The sequence below is a fragment of the Lepidochelys kempii genome, chromosome 5, assembly GCF_965140285.1.
Source record: "Lepidochelys kempii isolate rLepKem1 chromosome 5, rLepKem1.hap1, whole genome shotgun sequence".
Lineage (NCBI taxonomy): Eukaryota > Metazoa > Chordata > Testudines > Cheloniidae > Lepidochelys > Lepidochelys kempii.
In genome coordinates this window covers 9,931,057-9,954,472 of record NC_136384.1, presented here as the reverse complement: position 1 = coordinate 9,954,472, position 23,416 = coordinate 9,931,057, and the positions used below count along the sequence as shown (strand labels likewise).

General features: G+C 41.3%; 1 protein-coding gene across 7 annotated transcripts in view; it reads right to left on the bottom strand.

Annotated features, from left to right (window-relative positions):
• PIK3C3 (phosphatidylinositol 3-kinase catalytic subunit type 3) overlaps positions 1 to 23,416 on the bottom strand; it is a 137,258-nt gene that overhangs the window by 50,535 nt on the left and 63,307 nt on the right. For 5 of the 7 annotated variants that reach the window (XR_012158836.2, XM_073343431.2, XM_073343432.2 and 2 more), the window contains 5 exons: positions 19,414 to 19,542; positions 18,972 to 19,041; positions 13,437 to 13,501; positions 10,831 to 10,915; positions 9,262 to 9,336 (listed from right to left, as the gene is read on the bottom strand). Coding sequence is in view for 6 of the 7 variants with exons in the window: in XM_073343431.2 (XP_073199532.1) it covers positions 9,262 to 9,336; positions 10,831 to 10,915; positions 13,437 to 13,501; positions 18,972 to 19,041; positions 19,414 to 19,542 (424 nt within the window). In the remaining variant the exon portion in view is untranslated. Of the gene's footprint in view, positions 1 to 1,851; positions 2,151 to 9,261; positions 9,337 to 10,830; positions 10,916 to 13,436; positions 13,502 to 18,971; positions 19,042 to 19,413; positions 19,543 to 23,416 lie in introns of those variants that run through there. The other 2 variants (XM_073343435.2, XM_073343433.2) reach the window with 2 other exon arrangements.

Here is a 23,416-nt window from a genome sequence, read left to right as displayed (position 1 = left end):
CTAAACACACTGACAAAAACTTTAAGGTGATCCAGATAAATATATTCTGCACTTCTATTTGTATTACTGTTGCACCTAGGAGCCCTAGTCATGGATCAGAACCCCATTGTGCTGAGCACTGTATAAAACACAGAATTTAGTAAGACAGTCCCTGCTCTAAAGAGCTCACAATTTAAGGATAAGACAATAGATAGATGGCTACTGCCAGGAGAATCCAAGAAAACAAGGAGACAATATTAGTCAGCATGATAGGCAGTGGTCTTAGGACAATGGCAAGGCTGCTGGTTTAGTAGGCATAACAGAAAAGGAGTTTTAAGGAGGGATTTGGAGGATAATTAATTTTGGAGATGTTTACAAGCTAGTATGTTCATTCTCTCTCTCTCTCATCACGTTTTTTTTATTTTTTTATATATTCATACATAGGGAGAGAGAGAGAGAATGTTTTAAAGCTTCTTTATTTTACATACAACAGGGTCTGGTAAAATCAGCAAATCTACTTATAGTGCCTGCAGCACTTTTGGGGAGCATCTGGAGTCCAACTATCTTTCACTTTGGCGTCTCCTCAGAAGAGCTGCATTAGACGATCCAATTGTAACAATGAAGAGCTGAGAACACTTAAGGGCTTGCATCAGGCACAAAAAACTGTTCAAGGGCCCTGTTGTCTGGGGGCCTGCAATCCTGTTCTGACTTTGCAGCTCTCTCCAATGAGACCAAGGCATGCAGAAAAACCCGTGTTCTTTCCCTAATGTCAGGCTGGGGTCCCCATTCTTGGTAAGACTCCACAAAGTTCACAGCTGGTACAATCCTTGAGTTCATTACGTTCTTAGACTCAAGAGCAATGTGCCCTGCCACATACACGCTTGAGGTTTGAGCATGCTTTATTCGGCTGGCAAATAAAGTCAGGACCAAAGTCTCTATTTCCATTCATATGCCAACTTGTTTTACTGATGCAGTCATACTGGCTCCATGCTTTCAATAATAAAAATAAAAGAGGGGACAAAAGCAAAACAAAAACCCCCAAAACAAGTTGCCTTCAATAAATGGAAGAGACAAATGTTTTAAGATGGGTTGTTTCAAAAAGATGCAACTTCTGGGAACTTTAGTCTTTTTAAATGTGTTCCATCAAGTCGGTGACAATTCAGCTTCACAACTAGCAGTTCTTTCTAAGGCAGCGAAGGGTCTACTGACGGATGGCATTCAAGTACCAGTATTTATATATGCAACGATTTGTGATGCAGCAATGATCGATTGATGTTGTTTGAAACTGCGTATTTTGCTGGAAGACAAAGTGTCTCATTACATAGTTGCTGCCATACTGCCTGATCTTGGCTTTGGAAGCAACAAATTAAAAATGCATAGGAATCAATGACAGTTTATAATGCCAGGTTTCAGAGTAGCAGCCGTGTTAGTCTGTATTCGCAAAAAGAAGAGGAGTACTTGTGGCACCTTAGAGACTAACCAATTTGAGCATAAGCTTTCGTGAGCTACAGCTCACTTCATCAGCTACAGCTCGCTTATGCTCAAATAAATTGGTTAGTCTCTAAGGTGCCACAAGTCCTCCTTTTCTTTTAGTTTATAATGCATCTCAATTCGGTGAGATGCAAGACAATATCTATTCTCATACAAAAGGAATCGCTTGCAGTGCTGTTATTTTGAAGTATTTTACAGAAACAATACCGAGGCATAATACGTACATTTTAAGTTACATAGGCTCAGGTACATTGTATATGAATTGCCAAAATATGTATTCATGTATCAGAAAGGCTTTCGAGTTTGAAAAAATGAGAAGCTACATGACTTAGTTTACACAATTATACTTTTATCTATTAAATGTAATTAATACTTTGTTCGTTACCACTAAATCTCTTTACTGAACATATACTGAAACAATACATGGCAGAGTAAAAATAATTGAGCTTACTAAAATAAATCTAAAAAAATTACAAATGCTTCAGTATTAAAGGGACAATAAAAAAATGAAATAAATCAGCTATGGTTACCGGTAAAAATGGGGGGAGGGGAGAAGAGAAAAAGAGCGATCTATTTTCATTTTGTTTACTTTATGATTTCAACAATACTTTGTAAAGTGTCAATTTTATTGTTTCTCCTGTATGGTCAATCTCTTCTTTTGTAGAAGCCCCTTTAGCTCCCTGATTTAAAACAAACAAACAAACAAACAAAAAGAATAAGGACATACTATTTAAAAGTTACTCAGACTCTGGATTCATTTTTCTTTGTCCCCCCCCCCCCTTTTTTTTTTTTTTTTTTTTGTTAAAGAGTACATGGTGACACTGTCCCGTTTAAGCTCTGGAGACAAACTAAAGTGGCAATTCTCCAACAAAAAAAATTCAAAAACAGACTCCAATAAGGGACTGTTGAATTGGAATTAATTTGCAAACTGGACACAATTAACTTAGGCTTGAATAAAGACTGGGAGTGGATGGGTCATTACACAAAGTAAAACTATTTCCCCGTGTTTATTTCCCCCCCACACACACACACACACTGTTCCTCACACGTTCTTGTCAACTGCTGGAAATGGCTCACCTTGATTATCCCTACAAAAGTTTTTTTTTCTTTTTCTTCTTCACCACTCCCCCCTGCTGGTAATAGCTCACCTTACCTGATCACTCTCGTTACAGTGTGTATGGTAACACCCATTGTTTCGTGTTCTGTGTATATAAATCTCTTCACTGTATTTTCTATTGCATGCATCCGATGAAGTGAGCTGTAGCTCACGAAAGCTTATGCTCAAATAAATGTGTTAGTCTCTAAGATGCCACAAGTACTCCCTTTCTTTTTACAGAAAATTTTAGAGCCCATAAACTACTACATGTATTGTTATCTTGGTTCTACAGTACACTGATTACATGTTTCTGATGTAGAGTAGGGAAGAGCTGTTTTCATATCCTGGTGTTCATGTTTAATGCTGTATTCTGCCTAATAAAGGACTAATTTTACATTTAGTTTTGTCATAAGCACAAAATACCCTCTACAGAAAGAGCTGTGATGGTGCCCATACTCATGCTATCCCACAAAGGAATTACACCTCTTCCCATGTGTTGAGAGGAAAGACAAGCCCTATGGAATGGACTTTAAATGCAAGACTTGAAGGAGCCGACAGCTATGGACTATTAAGAGAAAGCCATAAAAGGCTCCTGGGATCTGTTGAATTTCCTCCCACATGGAACATAAGATCGAGTACTGAAACCCACAGCTGGGTCCAGTAGTACCCTATTTATGGCCCCCCATTGCCCAGGAGGGCTTGCACGGTTTAAACAAATCCTGCTAAGAAGGGAAAGCTTTGTGGTTATACAAACTATATTGCCAGAAAAATGTTTGTGTTTAGCTTCTCAACCACAAGAGAAGACTAGAACTAGTCTTTTTGCACCAAAGTCAATGGGAGACTCAGTGGTAAGTATAAGGCCGGATACCAAGTGTTTGTAGGATTGATTCCATACAGGTACTTTTAATAAACAGGTTCCACACTTTCAAAAATACCATAAATATCAGTTTATATATTTTTCTTCCTCAAACTGATGCAGAATTTAAGATTTTGAGAAGTCTGCTTACCAGTCACAAAGGAAATCATTAAGGAAAAAGGTACATTCAAACCCACATTGTTTTACTATCTTATGGAGTATATATTACAACACAGAGATAAGAGGAATTTCAGACAGAATTTATCATGGATAAGTACTGCCCTCTGCTGCACTGCTTAGGATTTTCCAGTGGAAAAACTAAATTCAGTCCCCAGTGTAAGGATTTTCATGTGAATTGGAGTGCAAGACAGGGGCTTTATTTTCTGCAGCCTTTCGTACGCATTGTATTCAAAAATATTTTACAGGTTCACAATACAAACAGCAAACTGACACACAAAACTAGATGCAAATACAAAGGAGAGTAAATGTTTTGGGACAAAGATATTTTGTTAAAGTTTCACGCTAGTTTTCAAACAATTTAAATCTGATAAAAATGAAATGAACACAAACTGCGGCCCATCCAGGAAATAAATAAAACCTTTACTAAAGAGCTTAGGTCAGAGATTCATTCCATATCAAAATTCATACTCTGCATTAATACTTAAGTGCATCATTTAACAAAATCAGAGTTTATACATTGGCTCAGTTTTCTCTCCAGCCATTTAATGTTGTGTTCTGTTGATTACTCTGTTTTAATTTAAGAAAGGTTTTAATTTAGTTACAGTGATACCAGTTTCACCTTTAAAAATAACAAAAATGCTAACGTAATTATGAGAGAGGGGCTTTGGGTAAATATCAAATTCCAGATGGTGGGTATTTACTGAATGTAAGGATGTTAAACCAATATATTTCAACTGTGGTTTTCAACCTGTGGTCGGTGGACCCCTGGGAATCCTCAGACTATGTCTAAGGTTTCCAAAGGAGTCCATACCTCCACCTGACATTTTTTTAGGGGTCTGCAAATGAAAAAAAAAGGTTGAAAACCATCGTCTTACAACACACTTCCAGACACAAGTAAGAATTTGGAAACTCTTCAGAATTGTTAAACATAATGTAGATACCAGATCATCATAAATGGTGTGTGACAAGCTCAAGTTACCTAAAGTTCAGTCAAGACCGTGGACCTACATTTTATTTGCCATAAATTGAAATGGGTAAAGCCATTGTAACTGGTTTGGTCCCCAAATCCTTTTACTACACCAGCCTGTTTGAGGTCTAATAAAATAGCAGAAACATACACTATGCTAATTATGTTTTTATACTTATAATAAAATGTTATCAGGTGGACTTAAAGAGTCAGGCTGGAAAAATGCTATGTAATTAGGGAAATTATAAATTGAATGCTAGAAGCCTTACATTCTTCAGTAAACAAATTTGACATATTGGAATTTAACTAATCTCTGCAATTCAGGAACTGTGTTTGACCAGTTTTAGGGTGACAATGAAGAAATAACAATACATTTATTTACATCACCCACACATTCCAACTTCACAAAACCTTGACAACTATCAAAATGGGGTGCTAACTGTGACCTGCTATGGTTAAGGTTGCATGACACTTCCCATGGTAATGTCACTTTCAACAGTCTGGGGCTTCAGAAAATGATCATCTTTCAGGCTCAAAATCTCAATCCTAGGTTTATGTCCAAGGTACTTTTTTTTTAAAAATTTTTTTTGAGGGGTGGAGGGTAAGGAGAGAATAAGAAAATGTTCCTCTGTTTGAATATATGACGAAAAATACACTCTTTCTTCATAATAAAAAAGATCAACTTTATAGAAGTAACAACTGAAGGTAGAAAGGTGATATTTGGCATGGAGATAGTCCTAATTGCCTTTAAGCCTTTCAGAAAATTAGCTTTTTTTTTTTTTTTTTTTTTTTTTTTTGAGTTATGAGCCTTTGAAAATCATTCTGTGAATACGGAGAACATTTTGCATGGGTAACTGCTAAGCTCATAAAGGAGGCAGCTAAGAAAGGTCATACTCTGTTAGCTGGAAAACTACGTGACAGCTGAATGCTCCACACCTGTCCCTATAAAAATACCCTCTCCAAGGAAATGTGCACAGGTTTGGGAGTCTAGTGGTCTGAAGTTCTGTTCCCATCTCCCCAGCTGATTGGCTTTAATTCTCTGCCCTTATTTATTGAAGCCTCATACTCTCTGGAAAGTAATACATACTACCCACCTTTTACAGAGAACAACTGAAGTGAAGCTAACATTTTCAGAAATTGCCTCTTTATTTTGGGTCCCAATTGTTAGACTAAGTACCTAGATATTCAGAGGTGCTGAGTTTCTGGATCTCAGATTGACTTCAACTGTTATATAATTAACAATGCAAAGAGGTTGCAATCAGGAATAGGGAGCCTTTTTGTTAAGTGTTCTACAAAGAACATGTCTCAGGGTGTACTGGCTCTTTAAAGACATGCCCAAACCAAGGCCCAGTACACTTGTTACTATTGAAGCCCACATCAAACACATTCTGGGACTTGCAAGTTCTAGGGTGCTCAGGTTGAGAGCAAAAGCTTCTGGGAAAGGGGTTGGGACCATAAGTAACCTTCTCAGAACAGGGAGAGAACATGAAGTGAAGTGACTCCAGCTGAGAGGAAAGCATAGAGGGAACCTACAGGGAAAAAAGCTTGTGGAATAGCTGGAGAGGAGGGCCAAGAAGCAGGCAGGAGGATAAGAACTCTGGGAAGGAATGTGATGTGTGTGTTTAGTAAAGAACTGCCTGTGAACCCCTGCACCATCAAAGTTTAGCAATGCACCAAGGGGTGAAGGTTTGTGGACTTCAGTTCTGTTGGACTCGTTTACCTCAGAAAGGGAAGAGGTAAGGTTTTGCGGGAGGGCTAAACTACCCTACCAGGAACAGTGTAATTGAGACAATGACCATGCTTAACTATAAACCACTACAACTATATTATATGGTCACTGCCTCTAAGAGCTTACAAGCTACAGCAATTAAGACAGGATGCAACAAGTTTAACAAACAACAGGGTACAGAAGGGTAGGTAGGAAGAATGTGTTTAAAAAGGATAGCTCTATATTTACAAAGGCTAGCTAGTGCACAATTTGGTGAGTCCAATTCAATTGTAAACATTTTCAAACACACGTGCCTATTGTTTTTAAAACTTCTGCCATTGCCTAATTTGCTTTTTTAAAAAAGTTTTGCTTATGAAAGTTTCCAGAATCTCTCTCTCTCTCAATTTTAATGCACAGGGTTTTTTAAACATGCATTTCAGATAATTGTTATACCTTTGCCTGTATAATTATAACAACATGCGTTAGAAACACTGAGAAAAAATATTAAGGATTTTAGACATGCATTTAAGATTCTAGGACAGGGGTCGGCAACCTTTCAGAAGTGGTGTGCCAAGTCTTCATTTATTCACTTTAATTTAAGGTTTTGCGTGCCGGTAATACAGTCATGATTTTAGAAGCTCTCTCTCTATAAGTCTACATTATATAACTAAACTATTGTTGTATGTAAAATAAACAAGGTTTTTAAAATGTTTAAGAAGCTTCATTTAAAATTAAATTAAAATGCAGATCTTATCAGTTAAGTGCAGTGGTTCTTAACCTGGGGTGCACGCACTCCCTGCAGGTGCGAGACATGCAAGATTTTTTGAGAAGGTAAATCATCGAAAACACAAATTAAGCACAGGCACATAAGTACAACTACTTTGTTTCATCAAACCTATGTATTTATTAACATTATACATTTAACAATTACTGTAATATACAAAGTTTTTAAGTTTTCAAGTTTTTAAGGTTTCAGAGTAGCAGCCGTGTTAGTCTGTATCTGCAAAAAGAAAAGGAGGACTTGTGGCACCTTAGAGACTAACAAATTTATTTGAGCATAAGCTTTCGAGAGCTACAGCTCACTTCATCGGATGCATGCAGTGGGGTCCCAGCGACCGGCCCCGCTCAGCCTGCTGCTGGCCTGGGGTTCCGTTCACACAGGTAGGCAGCGGGCTGAGTTTTTAAGCTAACTGTAGTGCAATTTTTTTTTTATAAAGGCTGCAGAGCGCTGGGCCCAGGCCAGGAACAGAGCCCTGGGCTGGCTGCCAGTACCCCAAGCCAGCAGGAGGGCTGAGCAGGGCCGGAGGCCTAGACCCGGCTGGCAGGGGGCCGAGCGGCTGGAACCCCAGACCAGCAGCGAGGTGAGTGGGGCCGGTGACCAGGACCCCGGCTGGCAAGGGGCTGGCGGCTGGGACCCCAGACTGTCAGCGGGCTGAGCTGGGTGACGGACAGAACCCCAGACCAGCAGCGGCTCACCCACTGCCAGTCTGGGGTTCCGCCAGCTCCTGCCAGCCAGGGTCCCAGCTGCCAGCCCCGTTCAGCCCCCTGCTGGCTGGGTATTCCATTCACTCAGGCGGGCAGCCAAGACCCCGGCTGGCAAAGGGCCGGCAGCCGGAACTCCAGATTGTCAGCGGGCTGAGCAGGGCCGGCGGACAGAATCCCAGACCAGCGGTGGGCTGAGCAGCTCAGCCCGCTGCCGGTCTGGGGTCCCGTCCGCCGGCTCCTGCTAGCCAAGGTCCCGTCCGCCGGCCCCGCTCAGACTGCTGCCAGCCTGGGGTTCCGTTCACCCAGGCAGGAAGTGGGCTGAGTGAGACTGGGGGCCGGGACCCCGGCTGGCAGCAGCATGCCAGTAAAAATCAGCTCGCATGCCACACGTTGCCGATTCCTTCTAGGAATTGACAGAAGGACACATGGAACCACTTTTAGGTTAAAAACAGTATTAGAACCGCAGGAATGAGCAGGGATATCTTGGTGTAATAATCAAGATGGTCGAATATCAATATAACTAGTACTAACCAAACATGTTTAAACTTGTACTGTATTTGGAATGCAGCTGAGTGTATAATAGCTGCCAAATCTGTCTGCAAAAAGTCTTTTTACAACGGGCACACAATTAATAGATCCTGAAATTGCTTTGAGACTGTGTGAAAGAGCCTATGAAAAATTAAACAATTTTATAAAGAACAATTAGGATTTTTGGAGCCAGCATTACTTTCTAATTAGTAATTACCCATTAATTTCATCGTTTTCCTAACGTTTCAGCTAAAACTTGAAAGGTCTAAGTTATCAGTGTCAAATTTCCTGTTTTGAGGACAAAATTAATCAGAGAGGCAGTTACAATAAGCAACTCAATTTCATTTTAATCTGCTGAGTGTTGCTTTCCAGCAATGCACATTTTAGTCAACCAATTTTGTAACTGACAAAATTTTTAGCAGTCCTTAATTTGCACAGAACAGGAATTTCAGTATTATTGCATTGTTTGTACATTAGCCTGTAAAGAAAAAAATAATTCGTTTCCAAGCCACTTTTAGTTATGAATTCTAGTTTTTCTTTAAACACACAAGAATGTATGTAGGATAGGCACAACAGTATAAACTGAAAAGTGGAGAGAAAATGTATTGTGTATAAGAATATTGGTATTTAACTGCAATTACTAGACTCCCATTATATACCTCTCCATTGACATCAGTATCCAACATGCACTCATTTTACATGGTGAAATAAGTATTTAATTCTATGCATGATGCAGTCTGCTCCCTACTTGCTACCTCACTAATACGTTCAATCTCAAGCTATAAATTACTAACAAGTCAACTTTAGATCGTCTGATGTAGCCTTAACATTAAAAAAAAAGTCTAATCCACAACTATCATTTGTTGGATGTTAGAGTGTCCATAAAATAAAATTCAACAAAACATTAGGCCAAGATATATTTGCAAAGTTATACTGTAGCAGAATTTGATGATTTTTTTTTTTTAAAATACCTGTTTTTGTTAGCAAGAGATTATCCAGATGTCGGTCTCCAACTCCAAGGATATAGGTAATAACACAATAACCAGCTGCAATGACAAGTAAATTATAAACAATCAAAAATATTCCATATCCTGGATATCCTGTGTTCCATACTGTTCATAGTAGTAGGTTTACCATTAGCTTAATTCTTGAAAAATGGATAAACTGGGAAAGCAAGAACATAGGGAGTATAAAGAACAACTTTTGAAATAAAATGAAATGCAAAGAGAAATGTAGTAGGTATCTTCTTATGTATTAATGAAATCTTAAAATCTAATACTGTATAGTTGTATGTACATTTACAAGGCTACATATGCTTAAAATCTGAAAGTCACCTTATTTCTTCCAACATTAGATCAGCAGGGAATGATTTAATACACCATGAAAGTGAAACTAAAATAAATATTTTAAAGTCCTGCAAATAGTATCGTTTACACAATTCTATTTGCCAGTGTTATACTGCTTTCACACTTGGCTCCTATAATCTTATGGTGACAGTGAAGTTACAACTAAGTCATCAGTGAGTCCCTAATGCTAACAATGCTCACACTATTAACATTAGACTTGGAGGGGAAAAAAAAAATCACTGGAATAATTTTTCTGAACAAAACCAAAAATAAATTGGAAGAGCGTCTAGCTTGTGAGTAATAATACCTGAGGTCTCAAGAGAGACCAATATAACAGCCTTTCAAGACTTTCTGTAATCTGCCTGCAACAATATCTAGAGTGAGAAATACTATTTGTAACCAATTTCTTTAGTGAAACTAGCTTAGTTTGTGTGTTTGGTTTCACTTGCTTAGTAATCTGCTTTGTTCTGTTTGCTACCCCTTTTATCACTTAAAATCTGCCTTTTGTAGTTAATAACATTGGTTTAATATAATAATAAAACCCAGTTTCTATCATTTCTAACTGGGGGGGGAGGGGCAAGAAGTTGTGCATACCTTCCTCCACATTGAGGGAGGAGGCAGATTTCATAACACATCTTTGGGTCTGCACTCCAAGGGAGGTGGACACCTGAGTGCTGAAGCAAGTCCCTTAAACTGAATCTTCCCAGAGCTGATCTGCAGCTGGGTGTGGCCCTACCTGTGTGTGTGTTAAAGGAGGCTTTAATAGCCTGGCTCAGCAAGACAGGTTAAAGGGGGCCCATGCTGGCAGAACTCAGTGGTAGACTCAGTAGACTCAGTGGTATATCAGCACATCAGGGGGCTTCCTAAGGGGCCTAACCCGTCACACTGCCATCATGTTGTTAGACAGGAAAATACATGATTGCAAGATATGTTTGGGAAATCTAAGTATTCATTGGTTAACCAATATTTATCAGGATCACTGTGATACTATACTACTTAAATGATGAATTCCTCTCATTTCAGGTACTTGAAAAATGAGAAAAGTTAAAAATATCTATCACTATTTTTTAATAAATTCTACCTACAATGCATCTGAATATTACTAACACTACAGGTCCAATAGTGGCACACTACTGTCCTTTGTGCCAATAGTGGCATATCTAATCATCAAGTAAACATTTGTAATAAACTTACCACAACTTTTAACATAAGTGTCCATGACCTCTGCACTTATCCCATTAGGACCAGTCTCGCTTGGCGCATGTTTTCTGAAGAAGTTCTGGAAGGACATCAAAAAACTTACTTATCCCATAAAGCTTTAAACTAACTTCAGGGAAGATAGAAAAGTTAGCAGTTTATGTCCTTGGTAAATCTATTACCATACTCTGTGAAGAGACACTTCTGGTATTAATCTTGAAACTTATAAGAATGTCAAGGTTGAATTCAAGAATGTGTTATGTTCAAAGTTGACAGATAACGTGAAACCAACAAAAAAAATGTAGCAAGTTATGTTTTCATGCTACAGTTTAGATCTCCGTTCGCATTTTCTTATTCACCAAAGCAGAAACAGATTTAAAATCACTGTCACAAATTGAAGTGCTCTTCCTTTAAAATAACCCATAAAATTAAATTTGCATTGCAGAGTTATTGTATGATTACCATGAGCATCAAAAATGCTTCCATAGTAAATATATTTTTCTGCTAGACTAGAAAAAGCTAAACAGCACTAGCAATTCAAATTAATCTAAAAGTTGAGTAACATCTTAGAATAATGTGATGAACATTAGACAAATTATGCACTAATACTTTATGCCGCTTACTTCCACTCAAAACAAACAAATCTAGTATTTTTTATAGAAGTAGTCACAAGGTTTAAAGCTGAAATTTGGAATGGAATTAAGCTTTTATCAAGATAGTCCATAACCGCCTTCTGAAGGAGACTGGTTTTGATTTTGCCAAGTTAGGAACATTGGAAAATCATGTATTGAACTTGAGAAGTGGAGTTTTTTCATGAAGTAATCACCTAAAGAAAAGGATGTGCAGCAAAGTTATCAGTTAACTGGTTAGTACCCTACATTGCTGAAAATGGCCAGGATACAGAAGTGAAGGGCCCTTGTCGATATTGTAATGTATAAAAGTGCAGGCTTTTGAAGTGCTGTACAGGAGAAAGTCCTGCTTTGGTATGCCTTGGGAATTTAGTGTAGTGTATGTAGTGTAGAATCCCAGGATATTAGAGAAAGAAGGTGGGTGAAGTGATATATTTTATTGGACCAACTTCTGGTGGCAAGACAAGCTTTTGAGCCACACAGAGCTCTTCTTCAGGTAAAGGTACTCAGTGTCACATCTAAAATGCAAGGTGGAATAAATTGTTCAGCATAAGTAGTTAGCACGTATTCTAATCTAAGGGATCATTCAGGGTAGAGCGGCCTGTGACCTCTACAATCACAGGACAAAAAGAGGGGGTTAGCAGGTTATAGATTTTGTAATAAGCCATAAATCCCATGTCTGTGTTCAGTCCATGATTTTTAATGTTTAGCAGAGTTATGAATTTAAGCTCCCAGGCTCATCTTTTGAAAGTGTTGTGCACGTTTCCTTTGAGGAAAAGGGCAGACAGGTCAGACAAAGTAATTGTTTTATGTTTTATGAAAAGTGTTCACCCACAGGTCATATGGTGTTTTTGTCTTTTATCATTTTCCTGTGAGAGTTCATTCAGGAATGTAATGATTGTCTGGTTTCACCTACATAGTTGTTATAGGGTCATTTAGTGCACTTGATGAGGTACACCACATGTTGTGATAGACATGTAGGATCCATTGATCTTGAAAGGTATGCTGTGGGGGGTGTTTATCATTCTAGCAGTGGCAATATGTCTGCAGGTTTTTCATCTGGTCTTCTGGTAAGGTCCAATGCTACTTTGAGTTGGCACGTCCTGGTCTGTGGGGAGCTTGCTTATGACGATGAGCTTGGAGAGGTGCGTGCGCGCATGTGTGTGGGGGGGGGAGGAGGGGGGCTTGAGGAGAAAAGGTTGTTTGAAGGCCAGAAGTGAGGGATCATGCAAGATTTATTTCAGGATGGGGTCCCCCTCAAGTGTAGGTTGCAGTTGTCTGATGAAACGATGTATGGGTTCCAGTGTGAGCTAGTAGGTGACAAATAAGGGTGTACAGTTGGAGGGGTATTATTTCTGTCTTGAAGCAGGTTCTCAAAGTATTTGGGTGGTGTGTTCCATGATGCAATCTACTTCCCTGGTGAAGTGTCTTTGGTTGGTGGTTTTGAGCATGTTAAGGTGTGCATCCTGGACTTTCGCTTTGGAGCATATTCTGTAATATCTGAGTGTCTGTTTGTAGATAACAGATTTCTTGGTGTGTTTGAGGTAGTTACTGGATCTATGAAGGTGGTGTGCTGATGAGTGGATTTTCTTGTATATGGTTGTCCGTAGGGTTCCATTGTTGAAGCTGATCGTGGTATCCAAAAAGCTGATGCTAGTGTGGGAGGTCCCAGTAACAAAAAACACTGGTATGTATCTCAACTGACTGTTCTAAAGCTTTTGCTACTATGAACTCCTATAGCAGACCTAAAACTAGAAAAAAACCAGTTCAGAACAAGACCCATAACTATCAGTTTCAATTAATCAGTAAAGCACAGAGTTTCAGTGTTAAAACTAGTTGAGTCTTGCCCTGAATTCTTCAAGAATATTAATTTTAGTCATTAAATATCCATGCTGCATACTCGTGCAAAAGATCAGCAATATGAAGACACTGTCCCCAAATGAACAAAAAAAGAAGAGACACCAGATCATATACCTGTATACTTTCTTCGGTAGCAAGAACTTCAGCAACAGGGACTGACTGAATAAACTGCATGAAACCTGTGATAAGAAAGCAGTATCTTCAGTACTTGAAGGTGTAAAATAAGTAGAGAATAACTTTGGTGAAGAAATAAAGCTATGCACCTTTTATTCCACTGCACTCAGCAAGCAAGGTTTTGCCAGTAAACATATAGCCTGCAGTAAATTTTAAATATACTTGTCACAACTACACAGCTGCTTGACCCAGGCTGGAAAGATACCTGGCTTGTGAAGGAATCTACCTAAGACACTATCTTGGGTGACGAATTACTATTTGTAACCAATTCCTTTAGTGAATCAAATGTTGTGCTTTATTTGTTTGGTAATTTGCTTTGTTCTGTTTGCTACCTCTTTACCATTTAAAATTCACCTTTTATAGTTAATAAATGTATTTCTTTTTTTTATAATATAATTCAGTTTATGTAATTTGTAACTGGGGGGGGGGGGGAGGCAAGAGGTTGTGTAGATCTTCCTCCACATTGAGGGAGGGGGCAAATTTCATAAAACCTTTGGGTTTGTACCCCTTAAAGGGAGTGGGGACCAGAGTGCTGGGGAAAGCCGCTAAGGCTGAATCTTTCCAGAGCGGATCGCTCTCTCTGTGCAGCTGGGTGTGGCACTGCCTGTGTGCTTGGCTGGAAGAGGCTTGTGAGCCTACCCCAGCAAAACCAGGTAAAGGGGACCCAGGCTGTAAGAATAGGCTGACTCAGCAGGATCCAAGTACATCTGGTGGCATTCAGAGGGGACAAACTGTCACATCCTGTTAAGAAGGTAGCCATTATACCCATTTTTTGCATAGAGAAGCACATAGAAATTTTACATGACTTGCCCAAGGCTAGGCAGCAAGCTAGCAAAAAGTTGGAACTATAACTTGAGTCTCTTGATTCTTGTTATGAATAAAAATAGACCCTTCTATAGAAGACTGTACAGATTGACAGGTTTCAGAGTAGCAGCCATGTCAGTCTGTATTTGCAAAAAGAAAAGGAGTACTTGTGGTACCTTAGAGACTAACCAATTTATTTGAGCATAAGCTTTCGTGAGCTACAGCTCACTTCATCAGATGCAAGTAAAGATTATGACTACCTGTTTTAAGAATCATAATGATAGAACAAAATGGTATGAAAACAGCAGATTCTAGTGGACTTCAATACAACTGGATCATGAGACATTTTAAAGACTGCAATGGTACAAATATAGGAGAAAGAGGAGGTTACTTACTTCAACTGGAGGTTCTTCAAGATGTGTGGTACCTGTCTGGAATCCAGACATGGGTGCACATGCACCAGAACCAAAACTGTTCGGTAGTGTCTGTTGACCCACACGTGCGTCATCTGCATGTCTGCTATAAGAGGCTGTGCGGGTCAACGCCACTTCAGTATCCCTCTTATCTGAAAGAAATGGAGTCTGCAGAAGAGGGCATGAAGGGCAGTATTGGAATCCAAACAGGGACCACACATCTTGAAGAACCTCCAGTTACAGTAAGTAACCTCCTCCTTCTCTTCTTCTTCAAGTGATGGTCCCTATATGGATTTTAGACATGGGAGAGTGGCGAGCAGTGCTCAGCATGAAGGTGGGTGCGTGGCGTCGCGTGAAGTTATAGTCTGGAGGACCGCTCGGCCGACAGCCGCATCCACCACCACCGCCGAGGGAATGGCGTAGCAAGTAGTGAAGGTGCTCATGTGCCTCATTGAGGTGACGATCACTTTCATGGAGAGGTGGGCGAGGGAACAGATCAGGAGGGGCTCAAAGGGATGTTTAGTGAGGGCAGAGAGGATGATGTACATTTTCCAAGAGGGAGTTCCAGCAGACAGGCATTGAGCAAGCCTTTAAGGAAGCAAGCGATGGTCAGGTGAGTGAAGACAGAGGAACCATCCACGGGGGGTTGGTGGATGGATGGAAGGTGGATCGGAGGAAAAGCGGAGAGGTGGAGGTGGTCGGTGAACCAGTACTGGCGAGGTCAAAAGGGGGCAATCAGGTTGATCATTGTTCAATCCTTTCGTACCTTGCACAGGACTTGCGGGATCAGAGGGATGAGTGGAAAGGCGTAGCAGACTTTGGAGGTCCAGGGCAGGAGGAGGGCTTCGCCCCACAAGCCCATCCCAAGGGTCCCTCTGGAGGAGAAAAAGGAGGAATTTGCAGTTCTCCAAAATCCCAAAGAGGTCCCAATGTGGGGTGTCCCACCAGTGTAAGATGGAGTGAAGCATGGGATCATGGATCTCCCACTCATGATTCATGTAGAAGGACCTGCTGAAAGTGTCTGCCAGGAAGGTGCACGGTGTGCAGTGTGATCCCATGCTTGATGCATCAGTTCCAGAGGTGAAAGGTTCTGCACAGAGAGAGGGCGACCTGGCACCACCTTGTTTGTTGATATACACAACTGCCATCATGTAGTTGAAGAGTAGCTGAAGGTGCCAGGACCATATGAGAGAGAGGTGAGGGCTGCAAAGAGATCCGTTAGGAGGGAAGTGCGGCCCATGATAGAGTTCAAGTGAGCCCCAGTAAAAGTGATTGCTTGGGTAGGGTTGAGGACTGATTTTTCCTCATTGATATAGATATCCAGGTGGATGAGGAGATCATGAAGGGCATGGATAGGGGAAAGGAGGCAGGTGTGCAATGTTGCAATGCGGATCCAATTGTCCACGCAGGGAAACACAGAGTGGCAGAAGTGGCGTACGTAGGTGGTGATGACGGTGAAAATCTTTTTGAACACATGTGGAGCGGTGGCAATATCAGTGGCGAGGACCCGGAACTGATAATGGGAGTGCCTCACGGTGAAACAGAGAAATTTCTGATGAGCCAGGTGGATGTCAATGTGAAAATAGGCATCCTTCATATTGAGAGCCATGAACCAGAAGCCTCAGGGGAGGGACGGAATAAGGTAGGGGCAGCATGACCATCCAGAATCAGAACTTACGGGTGAGCTTGTTGAGCAACTGGAGGTCCAGATTGGGCCACTGGCCACCCTTTTCTTGGGAATAAGGAAATAGGGGGAATTGAACCCTCAGCCATGATAACAGCAGGAAATATGCTCTATGGTGCTCTTCCGGAGCAGGGCATCTGCTTCCTCTTGTAGGAGACTGCAATGGGAGGAATCTCCAGGGGCACTTCAGAGTAGGGGCATAGGAGGTGGGCATGTGCCAAACTGTCTGTGCTGGTTGTAGAATGGTTAAGTGGCTAGGGAAAGCAGTGAGGGAGGGTCCAGGTGGCAGGAGGCTATCCAAAAGTTTGTTTTGCGGGTCCTGGACCTTTTCCCACCATAAGGTTGAGAGCCTCCGCCATGCGCCGAAGCAGGTTGTGGTACTGGTGATGGTCATCCAGAGGGGAGAGAGAAAGTGGAATTAATGCCTTGTCGGGTACGACCAGCGGCACCAATTGCACGATGACCTCTTCCTCCTGTTCATCATACCCAGAGGGGGACATGGTGCAAGCAGGGGATGGCTGGTAATATGGCAGCAGTGGTAGCCCACATTCTACGTGGGGTCCCATGGAGGCCAGTAGGGCCAAGCATAGGGTTCGCCACGCATTGGCGGGCCCTGGGGCAATGGAATCACGGCACAGTGCAAGAGTCATAGGCATATGGCTAGGGCGGGTAATGCCCACAATCCGGGCTGAGAGAAGGGGTCTCGCTTGGAAAACCACTCAGACTCAGAGGATTGATCTGGTAGAGGTGGAGCTGTTGGTGTGTGGGTGGAAGAGGAGCGCCACTCCGGAAGGAGTAGGAGAGGTTCATCCGCTGGAGAGGTAAGCATGAAGCATCCGCAGATAGGAAACTGGCATATGGGAGAATGAACTTGGCTATGGGCATCAGCAGTTCCAGGCAGCCTGGAGTGTGGGAGCCGGGCGTGCCAGTCTCAAAGGGCCCAGTGGCATAGATGGTGCCGGCGGTGAAGATGGCGGCAGACTGGGAGTCAGGGTGGGAAGCAGCACCTACGGCTTGCATTAGTGTTTCATCTTATACTCTGTCCAGGGCTTCTTAGGAGCCGCAGCAGCCGGCTCGGCATGTTACTTCTCACCCGACTGGGCACGGCTCGGGGAGGCAACGCTGTGCTTAGGAGCAGTCCCCATCGGGGAGGCGCCCTTATGTCCATGTCTGGGTTTCTAATTCTCACAGTGGGGCTTCAGCGGATGCAACAGTACGTAGGGTTCCAGTAGGCGGGAGAAAGCCAGAGGGTCACTCACCAATATTGATGGGCACCATTCCAGTGAATCCAACTGCACACATAGCTTCCTCCATGAGGAACACGCGGAGGCGAGTTCCCTGCCCTCCCGAGTCCGAGCCAGGAATGAGCAGCAGATGGAACAGTGGACGAGGACGTAGACTTCACCGAGACATTGCTGGTGCTTGACGCTCACGGAGAAGAAGAGCAGGCACAAAGCACAGTTCTTCAAGCTAGCTTGTCGGGGCATAATCCCAGGGGTGTGGGGAGAGGAGGTACTGTCTCCCCTCCAGGGGAAGAAGTCCGACAGGGGAGCCTAAATAACTAAAACTGAATGCATCCGATGAAGTGAGCTGTAGCTGACGAAAGCTCATGCTCAAATAAGTTGGTTAGTCTCTAAGGTGCCACAAGTCCTCCTTTTCTTTTTGCGGATACAGACTAACACGGCTGTTACTCTAAAAGTGTACAAGAACTACTCTATCCAGCGAGAACATGCTAGCAATTATATACAGGTGAGAATAAACAGATAAAAGTTCTCTTAGCAGACCTAAGAGCAGCAAGGAACAGGGGTTCCGACTCTGGCCACACGGTGGTAAGATGGAACTGGAACAGCATCGACATGCACGTCCACTTATAGCTCTTGCACATGGCGCACATGCACACCCATGTCTGGAATCCATATAGGGATCATCACTAGAAGAACTTACTAGTTTTCATCCTAAATTTAGTTGTAAGGTTTCCTATTACGGAGATTTATTATTTTTACTAAGCGTAACACAGTACATTTACTATTACTCAATGAAATCTCAACACTTGTCAAAATAAGTTACTGGAGTGCATTTCATAACGTAACATCTTTACTTTTTGTTGGTCCCTACCCAAGCCCGAATGACTACCCTGCAGTTTTTAGCCCCGCAATCCGAGCCCCACAAGCCCAAGTGAGCTGATCTGGGCCAGCCACAGCCATGCCACCATTTTTTTTTTTAATTGCTTTGTAGAAATATCCTCAAAGATCAGAGAGGGAACAGAGGTGCAGCTAGCTCTGAAAGAATGACAACCAGTATTTCACAATTTGGCACTAGGTGAGGCAAAACAAGCACTTGACAGTAAAGCTGGAGAGGGGAAATAGAAGGTAAAGAATAAACACTAATCTGATTTTAAGCAAGTTTCCCAAGTTTGTTATAAAGAAATCTTACAACCTGAAGTCAGCTGTACCCTCCTGTGACACTAACAAGAAGCCTGAGTTAGAGAATGTCTGCATCCAGGTAAGTGAAACTGAGGAAGACAAATACCTGATTATTTTCAGTGTTTTTTTTTAAAAAAAGAAATAACTTTACCATGCTTTGTACTAGTAGCCAGCACCTTATATGGTGTTAGCTTCAAATCCAGATTCTCCTTACGTAACAGCTGGAAGGAAAACACAAACATGAGTGGAACAGTTAAAAATAATCAAACATTTTTTTAAAAGAGGCTAGGTTGTGCTGTGGTTTAATACAGTAACTTATTCCCTTTTGAGGAAACTTAGTTCAGATCTGTCATAAGGCATAAGTGAAAGTCTGTTTGCTCATTTCTTCTTTGTCCACAGAGGACATTAAATAATATTTGTAAGGACTGGAATTTTTTGGAATGTAACAGCTACAATAAAAGAGTACTGAATTAAGCTGCATTAATATCTTGTGTTTTCTGGGTTTTAACCAAGAAAAATTTCCTCAGCTTGTATAAACAATAAAACAGATGTTTAATAGTGAGATTAAGAAACACTTGATTAACGTTCATCACCTTGTCCATGAGTGAAATAATTTGAAGAATAAGTTGATCTTGACGTAAATCATCACCATGTTTAAATATTACAGGATATTTGCCTCCATCTTCTGTCTTGAAGAATAACTGGGCAGGCATTAGGGCACTCTGGAAAAAGAAATTAGCCATGAACCAGTACACTAGAACAAATTGAATACTCAACTTCACTGGGACAAATCTAAGTTGGGAATCCTTCCCTACATGTGAGTAAATTCATTTATAATTGCCTCTCTCATTTGCTTTTTAGCCTTCTAGCCTAATACATCTGCAAAATGGTGTGTTTTGCAATAGGCTCTGAAGACTGCTCCAATAGGACTCATTTGGCACTCTAATATTGTGTTCCATAGTCCATGACACTGCATCAAGAACGTACTGCCCCCACTTAGCAAAAGTTTGACCATAGAACTTCCAGTTTTTATATAATTTCTAGATTCCATTCATCCACAGAGGATATAGCACTCCGTGAGAAATCTTAGAGAAGCAGTAAGACAAATCAAATGGATCCTGGTAAAAAAAAATTAAATCATTCTTTCCTCTTTAATTAGGGGAAAATGCAGAAATTAAGTTTGTGCACATCTGATTCAAACTTCGAAGCACCATATAAAAGAAGCAAAACATTTTAAACTGACCAGAAAAAAAAAAACCCATAGGGAAACTCAATAATTACATTATAAATGTCAAAGAAATGATAGGGATAGGACATTTTCAAACCAATTAACTGCTTTCTCAATTAATTAAGCAAAAGTAACAAATTTAAATGTTTTTTTAAAAGAACTAATTTAATTCTGTTTGCAGTTTCACCCTTCATAAAATGAGCTGAAGATCAATTATCTACATGAATAAATTTATCTACTGTAATTCATCAAGTGAGACCTCTCAAACAAAAATGAAATAAAAATCAGGTACACAAGGGAGATTTTTAATGGATCAATTTCACGAGAGCTGTTTGCAGTAAGTGCTCTGAGGCAGTGGTTTTCACATCTTCTACTGATACTTACTTTTTCTCTGAAAAATTTCGCTCCTTATTCTTCTACACAAGGACTTAATGAGGTTGTAGAGAAAAGCTATGACTGAAGTCAAAAGATGTTACTTAGACTCAAAAGCACAGAGGCCCCATCCTTCCTCAAGGACATTTTTTCTGGTTCTGTAGAGTTTACTAGTTACTGACTAGTCTCCAACCTCTTTCTCGGGGGAAGAGATAGAATTGAGTGGCCACCATCTTCTCAAAGTGCACTTGGACACCAATGGCACCTACTGAAAGATTGGATCTAAATTCTGGCTCTCTTTTGGGCAGCTCATGAATTATACGTATCTTGCTTGCTTTAAATAGGACCATGCTGGACCTCCCAATCTTGCTTTGTTATGGTTTTTCTTTTTTAAATTGAAAAGAAAACCACCACCTCATGTCAAAGGCTGACTTCCAATACATTGCTAAAGTAGCTGCTCTGCTACACGATCCAGAATCTGTCTAGACAATTAAGCATTACATTCCCACAAAGATTCAGCGTGCTATGGGTGAACGACAACCATCTGTCAAAGCTTTTGTTGCAAAACAAATTGCTCTCCAAACAATAGGTGATTAGTTTGCCAGGATCAGCTAAGGGTTCTGCAGTGCTCTGGAGCTGTGTCATAGAGGAAAGTGACTGCCCTACAGACCAACGAACTACTACAGGAGTACTGTGAACCTCAGATGACAGATAGCTCCTTGTCCTCTCCTAAACAATGGGTACGTCTGTTGGGACAAGGTCATTCTTATCCCGGCTAAAGAGCTTGCTATTTTGACTTGTAAAAATCTCCCTAATCCCACCTTTAGTTTTACGTGTAGCTGTAGAAAGACAGTGCATCCTAAAGAGCAGTCATAGTTTAGGTGGCTTTGGGGGTGAGCTCTCATTGCCAAGAAAATGCCTCATCTGATTAGCATAATGTATAGCCTCTGACAGCTAAACTACTGCTTGCCTTCTCATGGCAGAGCTGTTCTTAGTTGAAAATGGGAGTGTGAACGGCGAGTATCTGGCACCTTATAACCAGATTGCTCTGGGCAGGTGGGGCTCATTCAACCTAGTCCACCTAGGATAATGGACTCTGATTTCAACCGAAGAACATCAGGCCTGGCCAGCCAGTTTGTAAAAGTGTGCCGGGAAGTGTGCCAAACACATATGCTCTATGGGTTTTTGTCTTCAGGGACCACATCACTAGAATGCTATGGCATCCCCTGGAATCAACGTGCAACCACTTCACCAGACAGCTGTGGAAAATATGAAAAGGCCACCCCATTAAGGGCACATGCAGCTGAAGAAGCAAGCCCAAGAATTATGTTTGGTTTCACTGAATGTGTAAACAATGACTACGAAATCAAGAGAAGTAGCTGAGACACAAAAGAAGGAGAGTGCATATTGCCTGCATACAAGAAACAAAATGGAAGTGGTCAAAATCCATAAACACTGGAGATGGTTACAAGATAAAGTATTGGTTTCAGAGTAACAACCGTGTTAGTCTGTATTCGCAAAAAGAAAAGGAGGACTTGTGGCACCTTAGAGACTAACCAATTTATTTGAGCATGAGCTTTCGTGAGCTACAGCTCACTTCAGTAGCAAGGAGGAACAGAGTATGAATAATTGTAGCAGAATTATTACAGGACAAGGTAGAGGTCATCCTAAAGAAGAGCAACTGGTCAATGAAAGTTAGAATAGTACTGAGCAGAACAGGGCTTTGGATCTGTGCTCCGGCTCTACTCCAGCTCCAGCAAAAACCCCTGCAGCTCCGCTGCTCCGGAGCTGCTCCACGCTCCAGCTCCGGGCTCCGCTCCAAAGCCCTGGAGCAGAGAACAAATATTTGTGGTTTTTTTTTATTCGGATATGCACTGCAGGTTGGTTGTGTGACTGAGGAGAAGGCAGAATTCCAGATAGTGCTGAACCCAGTGACAAGTGAAGTTCCACAAGCAGAGTACTTGATTATTGGAGCAGACCTCCACACACATGTAGGAGAACACAGTGACGACTACAATGACGTCATGGAGGATGAGACTTTGGAACCAGAAATGAAGCCGGTGGCGCTATCTTAAGAGTTAGCCAGAGCCCATGGCCTGATTATTACCAATAGATACATTGTAAAGAAGGAAGAGTACTTAATTACACACGAGTGTGGTACCAACAGGTCCGAGGTCAATTGTTTGTAATAACTCTCCTGGGTTGAGTTTAGCCTCTCTCACATTTTTAGATCTCTTCCTCTTGTAAGGAAGTAACCTAAAAATGTGAGACTAAACTGATGCCAGGAGAGCAAATCATAAGCAATTTATATTGCTGTGCAATTGACTTCTGGGTGAAAAGGCTAGTGGGGGACAAAAGATAGTTGTGGAACGAAGAGGTAGAGCCTTGCGGAAAGGGAAGTTAGTCTGAGGTATAAGGACAAAGATTCTACTGAGTTCGGGCAACGATCAAACTGACCACAATGATACCAAAGAGGTTTGGGGGAAAATATCCAAACACATTACTGACTATTCACAAGCTGCATGTGGCCAAACAAAATGAGGGAAAGTTCATTGCAAGGGGACATAGTGGTGGTCAAACAATGTACAAGAATCTGTAAAGAAGAAGGAAAGGTGTAAATGATGGCAGAAAGTAGGAATGGTAGACAATTATGAGGAATACAAGCTGGTAAAGAAAACAGCAAAACAACAACAACAACAACAACAACAAAAGAGCAGTTACAGAAGCTAAGGGTCAGGCGCTTAAAGTCTTTTACACAGGACTACTATGGAAGGAAGGAGGGAAAGGAATATATAGATTACCCAAGATTAGGCAAAGAAGCACAGAGACTTGGGAACTGTGAAGTGGATTAAAGAAGAAAACAGAAGAGCACTGGTGGAAGAGTGTGACGTCATTAGGAGGTGGCAGCAGGTTTATGAGAAACTGCTCAGTAAAGAGAATGTAAAGAAACCACTGAGGAAACTATGCACAAGCAACAACCTTACAAGATTTACCAT